The sequence below is a fragment of the Procambarus clarkii genome, chromosome 34 (assembly GCF_040958095.1).
Source record: "Procambarus clarkii isolate CNS0578487 chromosome 34, FALCON_Pclarkii_2.0, whole genome shotgun sequence".
In the NCBI taxonomy this organism is placed as follows: domain Eukaryota; kingdom Metazoa; phylum Arthropoda; class Malacostraca; order Decapoda; family Cambaridae; genus Procambarus; species Procambarus clarkii.
The window spans coordinates 42,134,609-42,157,321 of record NC_091183.1 but is presented as its reverse complement, the minus strand read 5'-3'; the positions used below and the strand labels follow the sequence as shown (position 1 = coordinate 42,157,321).

Here is a 22,713-nt window from a genome sequence, read left to right as displayed (position 1 = left end):
CAGTGTCAGATTAGTGATATTGTAGAACACTTCGCACATTTGCTTCTTCAACACAATCTATTATGTCTAAGGGAAACACAAATAAAAGTTTGTTAGGGTTTAAATAGTATTAACTTTTTATAAGTTTGCTGTGATCAGTGCTGTTTCCAACATGACGGTATTATTATATTTCTTTTGTGATTATATATAAATACAATTTGTAAGCACAGCTGGCTAGGCCAGTGTGTCAGCAACACAACAGTTTATTACATGACGAATCTCAGAGTGTATTTTGTTCCGCTAGGATCCAAGGCCGTGAGAACCAACTGTCTCTAGGTGACTGTATAATTGGCCAATTACAAAAAAGTAGATTGCGTCCTTGTGGGAACAGATTACTACAATGTCAAATTAACTGCGAGGACGTATGCGGAAGTGTGTGGAAAATGTGTGCGTGTTCTCGCCTAATTGTGCTTGCGGGGGTTGAGCTTCAGCTCTTTAATCCCCTCTCAACTGTCAATCAATCAGTGTACAGATTCCCGAGCCTATTGGGCTCTGTCATATCGACATTTGAAACTGTATGGAGTCTGCCTCCACCAAATCATTTCATAATGCTTTCAATTTGTTATGTCAATTTCTAATGTCTTTATGGCTCATTTGGGAGCTCAATTTTCACCTGTGTCCCCTCGTGTGTGTGCTCCCCATGTTAAATAAACTGTCTTTATCTACCCTATTAATTCCTCTGAGAATCTTGCATGTGGTGATCATGTCTCCCCTAATTCTTGTGTTTTCCAGCGACATGAGGTTTAGTTCCTGTAGTCTCTCCTCGTAGCTCATACCCCTCAGCTCGGGTACTAGTCTGGTGGCATACCTCTGAACCTTCTCCAATTTTGTCTTGTGTAATTACCTGGATATAGTTACAGGATGTGAGCTACACTCATACTGTCCCATCTTCCCAGTACTCTTTGTCGTAAGTAAGTAATTATCAAAAGAAGGCACCAAACCGGGAAGGCTTTGTAGCACCATCAAATGTGCGGGATAATCAGAGGGCGCTAAATATCACCAAGGATGCCAATACAAGAACAGAAACGCATAAGGCGAACGATATCAAAAGTATCCGAGTCACCAAGAATACTATCGAAGGACAAGCGACCACGGGGGACGGTCGGAAAACAAGACACGCTCGTCCCGGAAGTCAGGACATTCAACAAGAATATACACGACCATAAGAGGGACAATGCAATTAGGACAATAAGGAGCAGGGCGGTGCTCCATCAAGTGACCATGAGTTAAGCGAGTATGGCCAATACGCAACCTCGCCAGAGCCGTTTTCCATCGCCGGTTACGGTGGTAGGAGGACGGCTACGAGGACACACAACTTTTAAGTGCGCGCAGTTTGTTACCAGTAACAGACGACCAACAAGCCTGCCAACGGGTAAGGATGGAGGAATGGAATACCGGGTAAAACGGAATAAGGAATACCTTTACGAGAGATGGGATGAGCGCACAGCTTCTCTGGCGGCAGCATCTGCATGCTCATTTAAAGAAATGCCAATATGGCTGGGAACCTAACAAAACTTAACTGACTTAAATTTACTGTGAACAAGAAACAGCCAATGCTGGATCTCGACAACCACTGGATGAACTGGATTAAAGGACCCGAGAGCCATGAGGGCACTACGAGAGCCGACTGGTAATCTCAAACTTTTCTAGTGGTGCCTGGGTTAACTATTCCCTCTCTTATCTTTGGAACTACTACTTGCTCTAATGTGAAGACCTCCTGGAATTTCTTATTCAGTTCCTCGCACACTTCATTGTCATTTGTAGTGAATCTGTCTGCCCCTATCCTCAATTTCATTACCCATTCCTTTACTGTTGTTTTTCTCCTGATGTGGCTGTGCAGCAATCATGTGTAATTACCTAAGTGTAGTTACAGGATGAGAGCTACGCTCGTGATGTGACCATGTGTGGTGTGTTTGTGTGTGCATGTGTGTTGTGTGGGATGTATTGAGTAGTTGGATGTTGTGTGGTGAAACATTAGAGACTCAGTCAGGGAACATAATGTATCAAACTTGTAAGCTGATAAGCCACTAGCTGATAAGTTGATAAAAGCAGCACAGCTTCAATGATAGTGCATATCTTAAGTAGTCTGTAACCAGCGTTGGCAAAGTTGGAGCACTGCGAGAGGTACATTACTTTCAAGGCTTGGGTGAGTTAAAGGACGTCTCTGCAAAAGCACTGCGACTGATAATTTAATCCAAAGTGAAGGCATGTAGTGTAACGGTTTCCCATAGAAAACAAAATTTACTCAATAAACGAGAACTGAACATTACACTTCTAGCAAAAATTAATGACATTGGTTTTCCGTTGTAGGGGGCAGGAAACCTGTACTTAAACTTATCTAGGCCCGCTTGGCCAAATATGTACTTGGGAGCTATACAACTGTTGTGGGTTGTATCATGGGAAAGATCAGTCACTTGGCTAGTGGGATCTTGACAAGCCTAACAGCCATCCTGTCACAAACAATGGTAAACCAATTCCATACAGTACTAGCTACTTCTAATCAAGGTGACTAGAGAAGCCTTGCTAAGAGAGCAGTGGAGGAGATCCATCGAGGGGCCCTTGAGGTCACAATGTACATGGGATCCTGAGAGGTCACAAGGTCTGGATTAATAACCAATTGTTAACAACACAAGATACAATATAACATTATTGTGATCATTGTGTGTTAATGTTAAACTGTTATCTACTAATATTAATTTAAGTATGCATGTTTTAGTGAATTCCTGTGGGGCCTAGCAAGCAGGCTAGCATTAATAATAAAGTAATATAATAATACTGTAATTCATTGTGTCAGGGGACAGGAGGCCAGGGTGTGTTCATACACGTTAGGCTTATATCGAGGTTCCTTCCCCCCCCCCCCCCAAGGTCGGATTACTGACCTCACCAAGGATGCACCCCTACAACAAGCTAACTCCTGAGTACCTATGCTTACTGCTAGATGAACAAGTACATTAGCTGAAAGGAAATGTGCCCAACCATTTCTGTCCCACCCGGGATTCGAACCCGGAATTCTCGATTGTGTGTTGAGAACGAATCTACTACCGGGACCCTATTAAGCATAGCCTTGTAAACGAGAGACTATTATGTGGCATTACACCCACCATCAGGAGTCATAGGTTACCTGTATATGGTTTTACACATTGCCAGGTTGTCAGAGGTTACCTGTAAGTGGCTTTACAACCTCTCCTCCCATCATGGGCTCATAGGTCTCATGTAGGTGGCCTTACACCCTCTGCCAGGGGGTCACTGCAAACATTATTGGTCATTGTGCTCATTGCAAGGCTTGCCCTTAGGTTGGGTCTAGCATAAAGAAGCACAAGGCTTCCTATCTAAGGCTGACTGTGGTTCTAGGTACTGTTGCTTTTTTTTTTTTTTTTTTTTTTTTTTGAGATATATACAAGAGTTGTTACATTCTTGTACAGCCACTAGTACGCGTAGCGTTTCGGGCAAGTCCTTAATCCTACGGTCCCTGGAATACGATCCCCTGCCGCGAAGAATCGTTTTTTCATCCAAGTACACATTTTACTGTTGCGTTAAACAGAGGCTACAGTTAAGGAATTGCGCCCAGTAAATCCTCCCCGGCCAGGATACGAACCCATGACATAGCGCTCGCGGAACGCCAGGCGAGTGTCTTACCACTACACCACGGAGACTGCTCTTACCACTACACCACGGAGACTTTAATACAACCAATGAGTAGTAGTCTGATTAGAGGACTTAGCACACCAAACTATGATGACTTTTGTAAGTGTTGTTAGTACCAGAAAGGAAAATATTATACTCCTAAGTCACACCTTGAGATTGAGGAGTACAATATTCCAGATCTAGGAACATATTTTAAGTCGAGGTGAAGTTTAACAGTATGCTCAAAAACTGTTGAACAATGAATGACTTGATGAATATTGTCACAAATGAAGTGATGAGCAGTGCAAATGAACAGTTGATGACAGGGGCCTGTGATGTAATGTGCATTAGGAGTTGCACTTCCAATGTGGTGAAAAGCTGAGCATAAACCCCCTCTCATTATTCCAGCTATCAGTAAAAGCATAAACAACCTTAGTGTCAAGATACAATGAACATAATTACACAAGCAACCAGTACACAAAGTGAATCATAAACACTACCATAAGAGTGCTAATAACCAAATCATATGCACTTGTTACAAACTAAAGCAATATTACAAAAATATTTTGGTCGCATAAAATTACTTTTCAGCAAGATTAATGGAGAAAAGAGAGGAAATGATCTGGTCTTGTGGTAGCTGGATGGTGATGATGATGATGATGGTGGTGGTGGGTAATGGGAAAGCAGAGATGATGGTGGCCCCAGAGTCCCCCTTCTGCACACAGCACGTAACCTTCCTTACCTGTGACTTCAAGGGAGCAGACGAGGTATGCAAGATAGTGGTACTCTTCTGTTGGCACGTGAACGTACACGCATTGTGTGTGTGTGTGTGTGTTACCCCAAGTGTAAAAACAAGATGAGAACTAAGCTTGTTGTCCCAGCTCCCCAATACTCTTTGTCATATGACTCTTTGAAACTGCTAATGGTTTTGACCTTCACCTTTTCATGTAAACTGTTCTATCTACAACTCTATGTTGAGAGTAAGTAAGTGTCTGTGTGTAATTACCTAAGTGCAGTTACAGGATGAGAGCTATGCTTGTGATGTACCATTTTCCCAGTACTTTTTGTCATGTAATGCTTTTGAAACTGATGGGTTTGGCCTCCTCCATCACCTCACTTAGCTTGATCTAACAGTCTACCACTTGTAATCAAATAACATCAATTCATAGTCAAGTCTTAACCAGTATGACACAAAGCATTAAAGTGAGGCAAGGTCGAGGCTGAAGCTGACAAATATGCATAATAATAATAATAATAATAATAATAATAATAATAATAATAATAATAATAATAATAATAATAATGTTTAGGCAAGAGTATATACATAAAAGATCATGAACAGTGGAGGATTCATAAATAACATAAATACAGTACTTAAAGCCACAAAACACAGCATTTCAGGCATCCAAATCCCATTTAGACAGTGTTAGAGAAGATTGCACAGCAAATGGAGAAGTAAGTAATTATCAAAAGAAGGCACCAACCCGGAGCTGCTATGTAGCACCGTCAAATGTGTGAGATATTCAAAAGGTGCTAAATATCACTAAGGATGCCAATACGAGTACAAAAGGGCATAAGGCGAACAACATCAAAGGTATCCGATTCAGCAAGGATTCTATTGAGGGACAGGTGATTGCGAGGGACAGTCGGGAAGCAAGACGCATGAACATCCTAGAAGTCAGGACATTCAACAAGGATATGAACGACCATAAGATGGACAATGCAGTTTGGACAATAAGGAGCAGGGCGGCACTCCATTAAGTGCCCATGAGTTAAACGGGTATTACCAATATGTAACCTTGCCAGAGCCATTTCCCACCACCTGTTATGTTGGTAGGAGGAAGGCCATGGGGACACGCTACCCTTAAGAGCACGCAGCTTGTTACCAGTAACAGAAGACCAGCAATCCTGCCAATGGGTCCAGATTGAGGAATGAATAACTGGGTAGAAGTCGAAATAAGGAACACCTTTGCGAGAAATGGAACAAGTGCGGATGGCCTCCTTCGTGGCAGCATCCACACGCTTATTTAATTTAATTAAGGAAATGCCAATATGGCTGGGAACCAGCAAAACTCAACTGTCTTAAATATGCTGTTGATAAGAAACAGCAATATTGAATTTTGATGACCACAGGATTAAAGGTCACCAGAGCCATGAGGGCAGTGCGAGAGTCAACTACAACAACAAAGGAAGAATGGCAGAAGGAAGGAAGTACTGAATGATCAAGACAGACGGGTATCAAAGATCTACCCCAAGAGTTTATTAGTCATTTAAAATTGAAAGCCATTTTTATGTAAATTTACCTATTTCTAAATGTACAAACATTTATGAATTAAGCTTTTGATTTTAATTTTGACTTGATTTAATTGAGGTGTCAAGGTGGAAGGAGGATAAGAAGGGTTCCTAGTAAAAGACAAAGCACAAGTTTTTATAGTAGAGACTTTAAAAGCCTGGTAGCCAAAGACAACTTGACTGCAATTTGGAGCCAGTGTCGACTACTAGGCCACGGCGCCAAAACTGGTCTATTATAAATATGATTCTCCTTAGCGTTGGAAACAGCTGCAGCATTTATTTTCTCCACAGCATTGGATAAACCACCTTATTACTGAATTTTATTTAATTAAAAAATAATCTGCTGTGTTTCCTAACAAAGCAAAATACTGTACTGTAATTTCTCATTTGGTTTTCTTCAGACTGTAGTACTTGATGACGTGAAACCAGTGACAGGGAAAGAAGTCAATAGGATATTCGTGCACAATGTTCAAGAGTTGATAATTATAGGAAACGTGTGTGTTCATCTGGCCATTTACAACGTGGCCAGTGTAAACTTCAGCACCACCATCATCTGTCAACAACCTGATCTCTCACTCAAGTTGGAGAAGTCGGCAACAAACCTGGTACCTAGCTACATTGCCCACCTAGATCTAGTGGGGTCATCTGCCCAAAAAATTGTCTGTCACAATGATCTTAAGTTCCTTTCTGTAATGAACTCAAATTTGGGAGTGCTAAATATTATTCGTCCTCTACATGATGTCACTGTTAAATTTGAAGATTCTGTGATTGATGTTCTAGCAGGGTTGAAATTACAAAGCAAGTCACAGTTATTAATGATAAATGTAACCATTAATACATTAGGCAAGAATAGCATACATCTGCTGGAAGCATCAGCAAATATATGGATTAGCAATGTTAGATCATCACTTGATCAAGCAATAACACTTGGTCCCAAATCCACTTTGTCCATAAAAGATGTTTATGGCAAAGTAACGTTTGCGGGATCACACGATATTAATGATAAAATAGCATTAGTTGAACCACAGGATCAAAATAGCAAAGTGTCATCTAGAGGACACCGTGGAGTGTTACCACAACCCTCACACAATGATCACTCCCCTTATCGGCAGTGCAGTAACTACTCCCACCTCATGTGGTTCCTGCCCTCCCTGTTGGCTTTAGCAGAGGCATTCATTATTATTATCAACTGTACTAACTGGTTCCCAGATCTCAAGAGTAGACGCCATAGGCAGGGGGTGGAGGAGGGTGCTCGTGGCGTGGTTACTAACAAAGGAGAAGGGGTAAGCTATCCTGACTCTGCTTGCTTCTTCAACAGTGAGACAGCGGTTCCATTGCAAGGCAACATACGACAAAGAGTGAACGAAAAAAATGTTTAAGGCTGCTCTGGAGTGATGTTCTATGCTCATCCTATCACAATTATCATGTTCTCATAGTAGGTTACTTTACTTCATAATGAAAACTAACTATTGTCATGTACTGTATGTGTTTAGTTTCATTACAGAATGTATGCTCTTTCAAGGAAAGTGCAAAGATATTTGTATAAAAAACAGAAATCAATATAATATGCAAGATATAGATTATTTATATTTACCGTAAGTTAAAGATTCAAGAGCCTTCTTGTATTGTTGTTTGTGGCAGACAACAATTATTGCGCATGAAATATTATTAGTATTGAAGAATTCCTTTTAGATACATGTGTGTTTGATTTAATTTCTAACATGGAACAAAATTTCATGACGGTATATGAAAGATTGACAAATAAAAACATAATGCATGCAGCAACACATATAATTTCATGATGGGGGAAAAAAAAAAAAGAGTACCAAATCAGCTGTGACAAGTCTGAACAAATTTTTTAGCACTGTACAGTACTTATTAAATTCAAAGTTAATCGAAATAAATCTCAACACTAAAGTGAACAAATACCTTCACGTCAAAAATTGTATACAGTATTACTTTTCTGAATAATTTCTTTAACAGTGATTATGTTAGTAATAAATATAATACAATTGCCTGATGTTTTGGTTCACCCTCTACCATGTTAGTTATGATCTGCACTTCTCGGTTTCCAGAATACAAGTTAACCTAGTAATTCACCTCAATATTAATTAATAAAATTAACCTGATTAGTGCTTAAAATAAACATGTTATAAATAGAAAAATAACCTGAGTAATGATTAGAGAAACTAATTAATGAGTAGTTTAATCCTGTTTAATGAATACAATTAACTTTGCATCATGAGTCAATGTTAATATAGTGGATTGTCAGTCAAGCAAGACAGTAACTTATTTATCAAAGTTCTCTATCATATTTATGCTATTCTGTGCTACACTAAGCCTACCACTGGAGGTGGGTTATAATACCAGCACAGACCGACTTGATTTAAACAATTTTCCACTTATCAAAAGTCAAAAACAATTATAATGCTGAAAATATATATTGAAAAATAGTTCTGGTCAAGAAATAATGCTGGAAATATCCTCCAATACTTTAAAATATGTTTCTAAAGTTAATTGCAAACCTTGCCCACAGAATATGCTAGAATCAATTTTGGTAAACAGAATTGATCCTTTGAACAGCCCAGGTATGAAGGTAACCTAAGAATGTTCTTGAGCATATTAATGACAGTGAAATACCCAGTGTGCACATAACACTGCAGAGAAACACTAAGACAAGAGTACATTTTAACATTAGATTACTTTTTGCCTGTAAGTACAAAACTTTTCTGTGTTCAATAATGATCTGATTTGATAATGCCTTTACAGGTGAAAAGTCTTACAATACACAGAAACTGAACTTAGGATCATTTAATTGTGAGCCATCTGTATTACCCAGTGAATTTTAGTTATCTGCATGTTTTTTGTTTGCTTTTGCATGGAATTGATATCTTTTGGTGTGCTGGTAATTAGCATCGTTCACAGATTACAAAGCATTGGCAGTGACTGCTTTTTGCCTTGACAGAGCTTGTTGGGAATTCACTTTATCCTTTTTTTCCTGGTTTGGCTTCTCCCCATTCTGATCAAGCTTTAGAAATTTACTAGCTGATTGATTTTTTTGTGATTCCTTGGTGGCCAGCTCAACCATGGTGTCTTGGCCTGGGTCATTGTCTGAACCCATTCAGTTTACAAGGTTCCACCTTTCACAGTGGATCGGGACAATGTGTTTTAATTTATGTCTTGCCTCAAGTAGATATATTGTCTTTGTGTTTAAGTTGCATGATTGATTGTTCTAAAATTTAAAATGGTCACAGAACATAAGAAGCTCTGCCAGAATTCATGCAGCAAGCCAGCTGGACTAATTAGGTAGATTTAGAGTTGCCAGACTTGCCATAAATATGAAAAGGGACCACCTGACTTCAATAAACTGAAGCACCAAGGCAAAATTTTCAATAAATATTGCATAGGCTTTGGAAAAAGATATTTTCCTTGACACAATTGACTTTAAGAATAAGTGAGGATGCAAGGACACAAATATGTTATCAAAAAGTAATTTATGCAATACTGAAGATGCCAGACTGTTTGCCACAAGGGGCAAGTTAGTGTCTTTGCCAGAATATACCATTTAATCACCAAAATATGCACTTTCACAACCCACTGCACTTTCTTGTATACATATATATATAAATAAAATAAATACGAGTCAATCTTCATGACAATCCTTAAGTAGTTTGCCTTTGACAAAAGTATTGGTAAGGCAAAGTTATTATGAGGAGAGAGCACTAAGCACCTAGAAAAATATATGATGAAAATGGTTTGGGATATGAGGATAGTGTGAAGGAACAGTGCCAAACCTCTTGGTCATCAAATGCCAACCCCTACAAGAAGCTGGGTTATCACACGAGTGATCAGTCTCAGTCAATGGGCAACAAAGCTATAGGTGGGAATGACGATAGTCTTTGTACTGGAGAACAACTGTGTTTTTCGTAATTGTCATAGAAGTCTTATTGATATATAAGAGTGAGTAAGTCTGTCAGCCTATTCCTGATACTAGAGTTCAGTAACATGCATGACAAAGTTGATTTCAATGTGATATTAGAGCCTGCAGAATGCAGGTTAAAATGCAACTTTGAATCATCTATAAGAGCACCTTCACAAGTGGTGCAAATACAAATATTGAGTCTACTTTGCTTGCTAACACACACATCATCAAAAGTTACCTTGTCTGATTTAATATACTGATAATTGGGTTAATAACAATGATGTTACCAATATATGGTTATGTTTTGACACATGACATTTAAGGGGGTAGTTGTCACAGATTTGATCACACTTGGTGACACACAGGATGTCACCACCACAGTAATGGTAGAAGTAGAAGTGAAATGATCATCAAAATGGTCACGGGGCAGTGCTGTCAATATTCAGAGGTACAGTATTGAGCAGATAGCCGATAGAAGAGTGTCCACAGGGATAGTCAGAGGCACAAACAAAGGTTGAGGTCCACCACAGAAGCAGCAACCAGACCACAAGCAAGCTCCTCCCGATACAAAGGAGAAGCAGAACTTCTGGAGGATGATGAGCCATGGATACCCAGCAGATTAGTTTCAGAGGGTGGTGATGGAGAGTTTTACATAAAACAACAAAATAAGAATTTCACTACCCCCTACATTCCCATCAACTATAGAGCCCAATATGGGGATCAGAGACAAAACAAGCAGCCCTCAGGAAGTATATTCATGGGTCATCATCAACAAGTCTAATGGCACACCAGGGACCAATACGGGTGCTGACCCCTGCAGCTCGACTATAGCCCAGCTGGCGTTAAAATGTCTTCTACTCAATCCCCCACCTCTATCAGGAGTTGGATGGGACCTCCCAAGGTTGTGATTTTTGTCTCCTTCCTCACCTTAAGTCAGAAGAGGAGCGTCATAAGTCATTTAACGACCCCTCAGATCACCAAGACACTCAAGTGCCCAATGCCATTTTAAAGCACCAGTCATGAAGGGGGTATTTATCAGTAGAGCCTTCCTAAAATTTTCATATATAAACAACTTTCAAAGCTTGTCCAATTTATTAAATTTAAACATGACTAGTTATTATGTAAACTTTAATAAGCTTGATTTTTTTTTTTTAATTTATGTAAAACTGTCAAGGCTGAAGGCATTGGTATTGAGAAAAGTAATATCACTGAAATATGCCTCTAATAATTCATACATTTTAGGATTACTGTTTTATTATTTGAGTTCTACAAAGTCATTGACTATTGTTATTTGAAAATTATGAATACGTTGCATCTATGAATTGTCAAACACATGATATCTTATAAAAACAAAAACTAAACTTTGCAGAGTTGTCTATGTAAAACGTGATATTTAAAGTGATTATCATGATATAAAGGATAAATAGGCCAAGATAATACGAATGAATTTTCCTAACAACTATACAACCAAAATAATTATGAACATGTTGAACATTTCATCAGTGAATTAAAAAAAAAAAGGCTATCTGCAACATTGCCACTATGGAGAAGATATGCATACTGTATAATGATTCCCATAGTTAGGGACAGGAAGCCTAAGAATATATGTACTTTAGGCTTGTATCGAGCCTAAAGTATTGTACCCCATTCCCCAGGTAAAACTACTGACCCTTCCCAGGTTGCAACCCACACACAACAGTTGCCCAATTCCTGGTACCTATTTAATGTTAAGTGAACAGAATCATTAGGCAAAGGGAAATATGCCCAACCAATCAATCAAACCATCAAATCCTCAAATCAAATCCAGGATCCTCTAGATATTAACTCAAGCCTCATTTTGAAAATGTAGCGTAGTGGTCGGCGCATTTAGTTCACAATCGAAAGATCCCAGGTTCCACCCGGTTTCATTCCCATGCAGCACGGAGACATTTGGGAACATTTCCATTCACCCGATACTGCCGTTCATCTATCAGTAAATACATACTGTACTTTAGAGTTAAGCAACTGTAGTGGAGTGGATCCTGGAAAAGGGCAGTCATTGACCTAGGGGAACTTCGATAAGTCTAACAAGTTTTGTATCCCCAACAATGGAAAACCAAGCCACAAGGAGCACAAAAGCAAAAATGGTAAATGCACATTCTCAAATATAATTCTGTACTACATTTCTCTAAACATCACATCCTAATATAAATAATTATTAAGTTATACTTGCTCTTTATTTCAAAATACTGTTCTCATATCTATAAGATAAAATTTGATCTATCCTCACAACATAGTAAAAGTAAGATGACAGACTAACATTCTTAGCAGTTTAATACATTTTACTCCTAAATACACAGTATATGCAAAACTGTACTTTAAGTTTATGCATTTTTGTAAGTAGTCTTGCACTGTCTTCAAGGGGAATGCATCTTATATAGTTAAGACTACATAATATGAAGTCGGACAGGAGAAGTTAGATTACACAGTATGAATTTAGGACAGGTGATATTAGATTACATATCCTAAATGTGGACAGATATTCTCATTGGTATATTTACACTTAATTTATGTGTATTTTAAAAACGGAAATTGGTTCAGGTGTAGATCTGGACATTAAAATGAGGGGAATAAAATAGTTTCATATGAACAAATCATATGGCGCGTCTAGGATTACCCCGGACATAGGTTCAAACCCTCATCACGGCCCTTGTGGATTTGTTCATTTGATGCATCATGCTATTGTGATTTCTGTGTGTACAGTTTCATGCATATGTACTAAAATCTAAGGAGGTGAATTCTTGATAAAAGTAAAATCTTTGCTAAATACATAAAATTGCATACTAGAGAGCAATTTTATACTAGCATATTTAATAAATATTTAATGTGTGTCTAGTGGGGATGACCTGTAAAATTAGACATCACTGTATTACATCATCTAAAGTACATAATCTCACTTCAACATAATATGAAAGCCCAACTACAGTATATGAAAAAAAAATACAAATAAAACCTAATAATTTGACACCTACACTCATGCACCTGCTAAAAAAGAAGTCCTATGCAGGACTTAAAATATTAATCTTTATACTCATACTGTACTGTGGATTTTTTCTGGCCTCACCATATATTACACGCATACAATTAACCATAAATGTTTGTGTAACCATCAATCTCGTCTAATGGTCAATCTGTGACTTTTGGACAAATAATCCTGTTTTAATATATTTTGTGTAAAGGGATAATGCTTCATTTTCAAGGTGTGTGAAAAAATTGCAAGATGCCATACAGTATGTTAAAAATATTGAACAGTGAGCATAGAAACTCAAGAAGTCAACAAATTAATGTTTTCTTTCTGTGTTCCTGACTGCCTGCTTATCTTTGTCTCTTTATTATCATTTTTTTTTTATATTTTAATGATGCTTTCAATACTGTAATTCTAAGATAGAACTTTTCAATAAAAAATTTGTTTATTCAGTTAAGGTTATCATCACTCGACTTCAATGATTTATATGGAAAATTATGTTCCTGGACATTAATATCTACAAATGTATTGCAATATTAATCTACAATATCTGAGATTACATGATTACAGGTCACATGAACGTGACCTGTGTCATGTCACATTCATTTCAGTCAAATACTCTCCTGAGAAATGGTCACTATGTTTAATTCTCTAATCTGAACGCATCAGGTTCTGCCTTAATACCTTATACCAATGTTACAAAAATATAGAGCCTCTAACAGTTTTCTCCAGTGACTCAATTATTGCAGCATTTGAACATTTATCTTTCAAAGCACAGAAGAGTGAATGGCTTGCCATGTGCACTCATAGTCACAACTTCTTAACATGAACACAATCTAACACAACATGAAATAAGTCTGAGCTTCAAAGATATGGCTTATCTAGCAAAATTATTACCTGTGCTTCTTTTGTGATCGGTTTTTAAAGTTGATCTATTCCTCCTGCCTGATCCAGGGCAAGAATTACCTGGCGAAAACAATGAATAGCTTAACTGATATAACAGTTATCACCAGATAAGCCTGAGTATATTTATTCTAAATGAATTTGTTATATTTTTACAGTAATAATGAAACAACTAGAAAGGGTTTTCTTAATGCTGTATAATACTGTACGTGTATATATTTGGGAAAGTGTGATGACCAGAGCGCCTTGGCTCATGTTACTTAGCTTGTGTAACATTGTAAGACTTTCACAACACTGTACAGTACTGCATGTACTTTGCTTTTCCTTATTTTTTTTAATTCAATAACATTGAAATGGTTAGGGTTGTATTAATGCTGTAGAGAAATTGTAAGGAACATTTGTGTGTGACGAAGGAGCCAACAGACTGTCCATCACCACCTCCATCAACATTACCATGCGCCTCAACTCATGCTACCTGGGTCTACCTTTTGTATTTCTTCTAATTTATATTATATTTGCATTAATATAGTTAAACATGGTTTGACTCCTTTATGTTATGTAGAACAAAGGTATTTTAAGCTAATTTATACATATTTTTATTGTTTGGTGAAATGCTGAGTATTGATAAAAAAAATTATACCTGTACATATAATTAAGCATATATTTAGCAATCACTCAACTTTTATTTCCTTAAAATAAACTGAAACTGTCAATTAACATAAAACTGTAAATATAACAATACAGATTTTTAAGCTTTCCAATATAAAACTTTCGTACCATTGCACTAAATAATCAATTAGTGGATAATACACGTTTTTACAGTAATAAAAAGGCACATTTTAAAAGGCACTATGATTAATTGAATTAAAATGACTGCAGTTAATCAAGTTAAAAAATCACAGCATAGTACAGTACTTATCAACTAAGTTAAATAGGCTAACTATATATATTTTCTGTTGAACTTCTAATGGGTTATTATAAAGAGTAAGAGAAGAAATGACAGCATCATAAGAAAATACACACAGTGATGAACTGACTACCACATATTTAATAGCACTCTTGTAATGAATTAATGCATATGATTAAGTACAGTACTTTGTATACTGTAGGTAAAACTTTTAAAAAATAAATTTTAAAACAACATCTATACATTCACGCAAGTTCATTCATAACCATAATCACATACTAAAATTGCTGTACTTGTCTTCAGGTTTGTGGAGGTCTATTTAAAAGAGTTCATCAAATATGGATTTTTGAGTGTTTGCTAACAGAGCAGAATTACTTGTTCCTCCATTTTTTTGAGAGTCCCTCTGTGACCTTACACTTGAGTTTAATGCTTCTGATGTTTTAGCTTTATTGGCTTTTGAGTTTTTTATGGAACGCGCACCATTCTGATTGGAAACAGATGTCTTGCTTGGTATAGTTCGTTTCATACTCGTGGTGCTTGAGGGATACAGCTCTGCTTCTAAGCTATCATCAAACAAATCCTGTGAGTCCACATTAGTCACCTTAGTGTTGCCTGCTGAATGCACATCCCATATGGTCTTCTGTTTCTGTTTACATGGTGAGAGACGGGTCCGATTTTCATCGTCTGTATCCATGTCCTGGTCATCAGGATCATCTATATCAGTGTCAGAATTGTAACAGTCACTGTCACTTTTCTCACATCTAGCTTTCTTGGATGGTTGAGACGGCCCTGGATTCTCGGTAGACCTAACAAGGCATTCTGGTCTACCTACTGGATTTATGGAGAGTAATATGGCTGAAAGGTCAAGAAATAAACTGCAAACTTAAAATTAAACATATATATAATAAATTGTGATAGATTGAGTTTTAAATGAAGCTCATATATTAGCATTATTCAAATAAATTATTTGTTCTTAAAAGCTATAAGTATATATATATATCCCAATATTTGAAAAGTCAGGCATATCCTATGCCTATTTTATTTGGAGATAAAATTTTGGCTAAGGGGGATTTATGATGCTATTAACCAATGTTCCCAGATTTGTTGTGGTGTCGGTGCTGCCATCTGGTGGCATTTGAGGAGTTAAATGACATACCTTTGTGACATTATATTGTCCTTGAGTAAAATTGTATTTAAATTAGAATGTGAATTATTATGAGAATAGGTTTCACTATTTTTTATATAATAAAATGTTCTTATAGTAAGAAAAAGATGGAACTTTTATGGGACTTTGACCTCACTTTTGTCATTGCATCATATGAAGTGCGAGAGCCAATGGCGAAAGGTGAAATCATTTTTAGTTGGTAAAGCTAGCTAGCACTGTAGACTGCACTGTGGTGCAGTGTACAGTGCACAGTGTACAGTACACCAGTAGATTGACGGTTGAAAGGCAGGGCCAAAGAGCCAAAGCTCACCCCTGCAAGCACAACAGGTGGTGAGTACAAAGGAACCCACACAAGAGGCCAAGTCAATTGAAAGGGAAGCATCTCGAAAGCCATTAGGCTGGAGAACAGGGCCGTGAACAAAAGCCCGCCAGAGAACAAGGGCCTCAACATCAGAGGCCCGAGACTGTTCAACACGCTTCCAGTACACATAAGGGGCATAACTGACCGACCCCTCACAGTGTTCAAGAGAGAACTTGACAAACACCTCTAAAGGATACCTGATCAATCAGGCTGTGACTCATACGTCAAGCTGTGAGCAGCCGCGTCCAACAGCCTGGTTGACCAGTCCAGCAACAAGGAAGCCTGGTCGACGACCGGGCCGCGGGGTTGCTAATTCCTGAAAACACCTTAAGGTAACCTCAAGGTAGGACAGCTTAATTCAACAGAAATCCAATTGAGAGGAGCAGCAACAACAACTCACCCAAGGACAATGGGTAGGAGCCAAGAGAGACCATCTATATTAATGCAAGATACGCCCTGCATGGCAGTAAAAGAATCACTGGAGCAGGTGGAGTGGAAGCATGGAGTATGGCGGAAGACGCAGAAACTGCAGAGCAAGCCACACCAAATCCTTCGAGTGCCCAACAAGGAGGAACCAAGCAATCACCCGGAAATTTCTGAGGAACACAGCGCACAAAAACCCCACATCAGAGGCAAGACAAGCAGGCAAGCATATGGGAAGGACCGACAAGCCAGCAAAGAGCCAACGAAGCCCAGCAACAAAGCCTGAGTGTCCATCAGCCAAAACAGAGAACTGAGACAGAATATTAAATTTCTTAAATAATAGCTTAAAAGTTATATACAGTATACCATACATATGAAAAGTAAATGAGACTAACCTGAGCTACTTGGATGACTGGATTTTAGTTGCTGTATCCTGAGTTTCTTGGCATTGATGATGGCTGCACACTTACCATAAATTTCCTTCTCAAATTCCTCTTTTGCTATTACACTTCTTGCTGCCAAATCCATGGCATTATTTAATTCTGAAAACAGAATGCAAAATTTGGAGGTAAATTTAAAGATCAGTATTTTTCATTAACTTACGATGCCATACGAAAATAAACTCCTCTTTCAAGTGGGGTCTCTCAGTGGCTCTCTGACCTTCCCACTTGGAATCCTACAAACCTTGGGTATCACACCAGGTTCTAATAAATCAAGTGGGCCTACCAGAGAACAGGATCAGAATCTGGCCCCCCTCAACAGAAGTACAGTACTATATAGGGAAGTCTATGGATACAAAATCACCATAGTACCAATGGAAAGATCACTAGCAAGGTAGAATTTGCCACTGATATACATGAACGATATTGTGTAAACAATCCTGTTACGTTAATAATAGATAATTAATATGAAATGTTAGATGGCTAACTTAAGTTGTATTAAAAAAGCCTAATAATTACAATATAGTAATTTACAAATTTACATACTTTTAGATTTTTCTTCCACTTCAGTGGTAAGTTTTTGAATATATTTTGAATTAGTTTCCAGATCACACAGAGTTCCTTCTAGTGCTTCACTGACTGCATCCTCATATGGCACCTGTATAACATGAAACAGGTAAAAAAAGAATGTAATTGTATAACTATTTGCTGTTAAAGGTATCTATTATGATAAGAGATGGATTTTGAAATACTGTAGGCCTGATGTTTTGGAGCATAATATTTAATGATATGGAAAAAGAATATCACAAAGAAGGTAATTCATCATTCTTATACAGTACATGGGAAGGATAAAACCTATTTGTAGTATTCCAATTACCAAAATAGCATACGTTATAGGTAGCATGGTTCTGTCCTAAGATTAAAACAGAAAGACAAATTGTCCTCACTAGCACTTTATTGCTTCCATTGAAGAAAAATATTTATATCATATCTTGAAATGTAAACAAAATAGAGCATGGTAAAGACTTTGTAAGTAAGGAGAACAAGCATTATAGAAGTTTCAAATAAAACAGAAATGGGCATACCTTCTCAAGTTTAAATTTTCCTCTCTTTCCATACACTTTCTGTTTGGGAAAATATTGCTTCCACACTAAATATTCTTCCTGAACCTCAAATATATCCTCTTTGCTATCCTTTAGTTCATCAGTAGCCTTGTGGAAGTGTACAACAGCTTTATTCAGTTGTGACAAATACTCCTGAGGAGTCTTTTTAAGAATGTGACTCCACTTGACTACTGAGCTGTCTCCTGGAGAGAGCTGAAACAAATTATTATTGTAAGGAGCAAAGTATGTGATTAACTAAAGTTGATGACAGTAATTACCTTATGGACAACACTGAATATTGACAGGAATAATGAAATTAAAATATAATTAGAGCTTGTCGCAACCTTTTTCATATGTTATTCTGCTACTCCCATAAGTACAGTATACTTATCACCTACACATTCTTGGTATCAATGGGCAGACAGGAGATGGCAGGAGAAAAATCCACAGGGACTATAGCATCCAAACAGGACATTTTAGTTGATGGGGGTCATTAGACTTAAATCCATTCCAACCAGAATAATAGTTGCCCATGAGGTCTATACACAAGCTAAAGCCTCGCTGAGCTCAATTAATATCACTGATGAGGCCACTTATAGGAAGTACTCATTAACCTAACAACAAGTCACAATAAATTAATTCACTGTGTTGGGGGACAGGAAGCCAGAGTGTATTTATACACGTTCAACTTTTATCAAGGTCCCCCCCCCCCAATGACGAATTACTGACCCCACGCAGGATGCAACTCCACAACAAGCTGACTAACTCTAGAGTACCTACTCACTGCTAGGTGAACAGAGGCATTATGTGAAAGGAAATGTGCCCAACCATTTCTGTTCCACCCGGAATTCGAGCCCAGAATTCTCGATTGTGTGTCGAGAATGAACCCGATTGTAATACAGGGACCCTATGTTTGTGCAAGTGTTTGCACAAGAGGTGCAAATGTTTGCACATCTCCACCCTTAATTGGTGGCAGCAACACAACCTAGCAAATTTATGTACAAACACAAATATGGGAATAAAAGAGCAGAATGGAAAGGGAATGTGTGGGAGATGAATAATAACTTGCTCAGAGGGGTGCTTTTCATAAGCTCAAAGTATATTTTCCAAGCTTAATTATTCTTTTCTATAGAAACAGAAAGAATAAAAACTTTCACACTACAGTTTAGAGGAAGTGATAAAAGTTCTCTACTGGTAACTGCTTATGGTCACAGTACCATTATAAAGGAGGCTGGTAAATTGTGTGTATATTTTGTACAGTGAAGTCTCCTTTTACCTACCCAATATTCAAATTAAGCCATATGCTCTAACATACAGTTCTCAAGTAATCTCGCAATAAGTGCTAAGTTTTTCCCCACTTTGCATGCTTTACACTCGAGTAAAGGTAGACATTTCCCAAAGCACTTCTTCTTGACTAACCACAGCATTGTACTGTAGATGGTCTCTACAGAGTTATAGTAGCACAGGCAAAATTGTTCCAAGGCTTTATGTGGTCTTTCCTGCTTATAACTGGATTTCCAAGCAAATCATGCCAATTCATCAATAATGCTAGATCTAATATAAAGATTATCCTTCCTAGAGCATGAATTACAGTGTAAATAAAATCTGTAATCCCTTGAACTTAGAACTTTATGTTTCCACTGATCAAAGTCAGCAGAAGTTTACAGTACATATATTAATATATGAAAATTTGTGACCAATATTGTGTTTTATGAGAATAATAAGGAAAACAATATTTTGATTGTTAAGATAAGCATGTTTACAGTATAAAAAAAAAGTTGTGAATTTATTCCTCTCAGGTACATGTAGAATCATTGAAGATTAGGCTGACAGATCAGAAGATACCTAAGAAGCAAAACACAGTCCTGTATTAGGTGCAACCTGATGCATCCAGAGACCAGCATAGAACATTAACCCTCTTAAAATCCCCTGAGAAACTCACCCACATCAAAAAGTACCTTGTCACTCTTCATATAAAAAATCCAGATCTTAACTCTCACTATACTTATGACATGCTCTTAAAACAGGGGTGGCAGATGCTGGCTTCCACGCATGGCTGGAGAGATGGTGTCCGACATATTCAAAAGTCTGAAACATATTTACAACAACCCCCCATAATCATTGCTCTACCATAAGACTGATTATTTGTGAACATTAACCATATTACTGTATTTTCATACATACTTTATTCCCCACCCTTATAAAAAAATAAACATGTGATTGTAGTCATATTGGATACAGGTCTCTGGGGTTGCGGTATTACTTGAATACAATAAAAAGAACTATTGCTGCCCTGCTCGTATAATGTATATCATTCTAATTTATACTGTATCCAAATAGTGTAGACCAATATAAATTTGCAACGCTGTACTTAGATTATGTATAATCCTCAAGTTACTCCTGAAAAAGTGCCAAATATTTTCAAATATAGTCCATTAAAAAATGAATAAATAACACATCTGATGAACAGTTAAGTAAACTTTACGAATGCATTCTACATTATCACTTACTCTTATGATAAATTAATTTCAGATTAAATACTTCATTTTACTTTACCTTCAGTGTGAAAGAATTATTCTTCTCCACTACAATAATCTTTATTTCATTTTCGTTTCCTGCAGTGTTGTGAACTCTAGTGTACATATACGAGGTGGTGCCATCCTGGACAAGTTTCCTCAGACCCATGCTGATGCCTTGCACGACAATTTAAAATACAATTTATAATACAATATAAAAATCTTTCCCAAGACGTATATTGCATAGGTGACAGCTACACCATCTTCCAGCTATATTTCTCAAGTCTCTGTTCATGTTTTCACACACCTTAATTATCACAAGTAATGCTCAAAGGTTTACTGACTAAAGTTTTGGGCAGGCTTAGGGTGTCTTCTCGGTATAACAGCAGGCGACACTGAATAAGTGGAGGACTACCCGCGGCCTGTTGCTAATGGGAGTTGTTGCGATGGTGTTATCGAGACGGTCGCTTAGTCTCCTACCTTAGTATTTACGTTTTCTTTTATGGTCGTCATATACTAATAATGTATAGGAACGTAAGAATATTTTAATTCTTAGTAAAAAATTAGTAAGGAAATAATAAGAATAAGAGAATGTATAGATCTAGCCCTTCTTAGTGCCTAGATTTAGCCCTTCTGCATGGGCGAATAGCTATTGACACGCACTTCAGACCTAATGGTATGAGATACTTTGAGCTCTGTAATTACAATACAATACAATACAATACAATACAATACAATTTTATTTAGGTAAGGTACATACATACAATAAATATTTACAAGGATTGTTTAACTTATAGGTATAGCTAGTACATACAATGCCTAAAGCCACTATTACGCAAAGCGTTTCGGGCATGATAAACTTAAATGACAAGCTTAATACTAATTGAGCATAATGAGTAGAATGAAAACAAGAAATGAAAACATAGATGAAAAAGCAGCACAAATACAATTATGTCGACAAACAGCGCTCTTTAAAGAAAAAAACAGACATTGGTTGACAATAGAAGGGTAAGGTAGGTTACAGGGAATTTATTAGGTATAGCTTCGCTTTTAACTTAAACTGGTTGAGAGAGGTACAGTCTTTAACATGGTTGGGAAGGTCATTCCACATTCTGGGCCCCTTGATTTGTAGAGCATTTCTAGTTTGATTAAGTCGTACTCTAGGAATATCAAAACTGTATTTATTTCTGGTGTGATGCTCATGGGTTCTGATACAACCTTCTATGAAGCTTTTGAGATCAGGATTGGCATTATAGTTTAGCGTTTTATATATGTATAATACACATGAGAGAATGTGCAGTGACTTAATGTCTAACATATTCAGAGATTTAAGTAGGGGTACCGAGTGGTGTCTGGGGCCAGAATTGGATATTGTCCTAATAGCAGCTTTGTGTTGAGTAATTAGAGGACGTAAGTGATTTTGGGTAGTAGAGCCCCAAGCACAAATACCATAGTTGAGATATGGATAGATAAGGGAGTAATAGAGAGTCACCAGGGCAGGGCGTGGTACATAATATCTGATCTTAGAAAGAATGCCCACAGTTTTTGAAACTTTTTTTGATATGTTTAGAATGTGTCCCTGGAAATTAAGCTTGTGGTCAATGAGAATGCCAAGGAATTTGCCATCTAATTTGTTACAAATTTGGGTATTGTTTATTTTGAGATTTATTTGATTAGAGGATTTATTGCCAAACAGAATATAAAAGGTTTTGTCAATGTTAAGGGTGAGTTTGTTGGCAGTTAGCCACAGATGGACTTTATTTAGCTCAGTATTTACTGTGGCATTTAGAGCAAGGGGATCAGGACTGGAGTAAATGAAGGTTGTGTCGTCAGCAAATAGAATTGGTTTGAGGTGTTGGGAGGCATTTGGCATTACTACATACACTCAGGAATATTGGAGATATTCTTGTGCTGTATCCAGATTTTGCTAGTGGAGGGTAATAGATCAACCTTACATTTTATGTTCTCACCTGATTTTTAGTCATAGTTTATGTATTTTTGTATTGAGGCAGGT

At 37.5% G+C, this 22,713-nt stretch overlaps 2 protein-coding genes across 7 annotated transcripts; one reads left to right on the top strand and one right to left on the bottom strand.

Moving 5' to 3' along the window:
* The first annotated feature begins 1,285 nt into the window (after window positions 1-1,285).
* LOC123762126 (uncharacterized) lies at window positions 1,286-7,970 on the top strand. 4 transcript variants are annotated; one of them, XM_069335938.1, is made up of 3 exons: window positions 1,286-1,411; window positions 4,255-4,430; window positions 6,357-7,970. In XM_069335938.1, the coding sequence occupies exons 2-3, from the start codon at window positions 4,263-4,265 to the stop codon at window positions 7,332-7,334; spliced, it is 1,146 nt and encodes a 381-aa protein (XP_069192039.1). In that variant the 5' UTR covers window positions 1,286-1,411; window positions 4,255-4,262; the 3' UTR covers window positions 7,335-7,970. The 4 variants fall into 4 exon arrangements, with proteins under 4 accessions (XP_069192039.1, XP_069192038.1, XP_045604436.2 ...); XM_069335937.1 differs by lacking the exon at window positions 1,286-1,411 and adding an exon at window positions 1,482-1,669; XM_045748480.2 differs by lacking the exon at window positions 1,286-1,411 and adding an exon at window positions 2,036-2,185 and having other exon boundaries at window positions 4,301-4,430.
* Window positions 7,971-9,434: 1,464 nt separating this feature from the next.
* Window positions 9,435-21,167, bottom strand: LOC123762125 (uncharacterized). Of its 3 annotated transcripts, XM_045748476.2 has the most exons (6): window positions 21,044-21,161; window positions 20,740-20,876; window positions 18,166-18,396; window positions 17,627-17,738; window positions 17,036-17,182; window positions 9,435-15,546 (listed from the first exon to the last, which is right to left on the bottom strand). In XM_045748476.2, exons 2-6 carry the CDS (start codon window positions 20,866-20,868, stop codon window positions 15,011-15,013), a joined length of 1,155 nt encoding a protein of 384 aa, XP_045604432.1. In that variant the 5' UTR covers window positions 20,869-20,876; window positions 21,044-21,161; the 3' UTR covers window positions 9,435-15,010. The 3 variants fall into 3 exon arrangements, with proteins under 3 accessions (XP_045604432.1, XP_045604431.1, XP_045604433.1); XM_045748475.2 differs by having other exon boundaries at window positions 20,740-21,167; XM_045748477.2 differs by having other exon boundaries at window positions 9,435-15,522; window positions 20,740-21,167.
* Window positions 21,168-22,713: the final 1,546 nt, after the last annotated feature.

Excerpts from the sequence above, each read along its gene's own strand:
- LOC123762126 (XM_069335937.1), top strand. The coding sequence starts at position 1,645 with ATGAGGGCACTACGAGAGCCGACTG. Across the intron at positions 1,670-4,254 it reads GGCACTACGAGAGCCGACTG|CAAGATTAATGGAGAAAAGA; the intron begins GTAATCTCAAAC and ends ATTACTTTTCAG. Across the intron at positions 4,431-6,356 it reads ACTTCAAGGGAGCAGACGAG|ACTGTAGTACTTGATGACGT; the intron begins GTATGCAAGATA and ends GGTTTTCTTCAG.
- LOC123762125 (XM_045748475.2), bottom strand. The coding sequence starts at position 20,868 with ATGGGTCTGAGGAAACTTGTCCAGGATGGCACCACCTCGTATATGTAC. Across the intron at positions 17,739-18,165 it reads GAAAATTTAAACTTGAGAAG|GTGCCATATGAGGATGCAGT; the intron begins GTATGCCCATTT and ends CATGTTATACAG. Across the intron at positions 17,183-17,626 it reads AGTGGAAGAAAAATCTAAAA|AATTAAATAATGCCATGGAT; the intron begins GTATGTAAATTT and ends TTCTGTTTTCAG.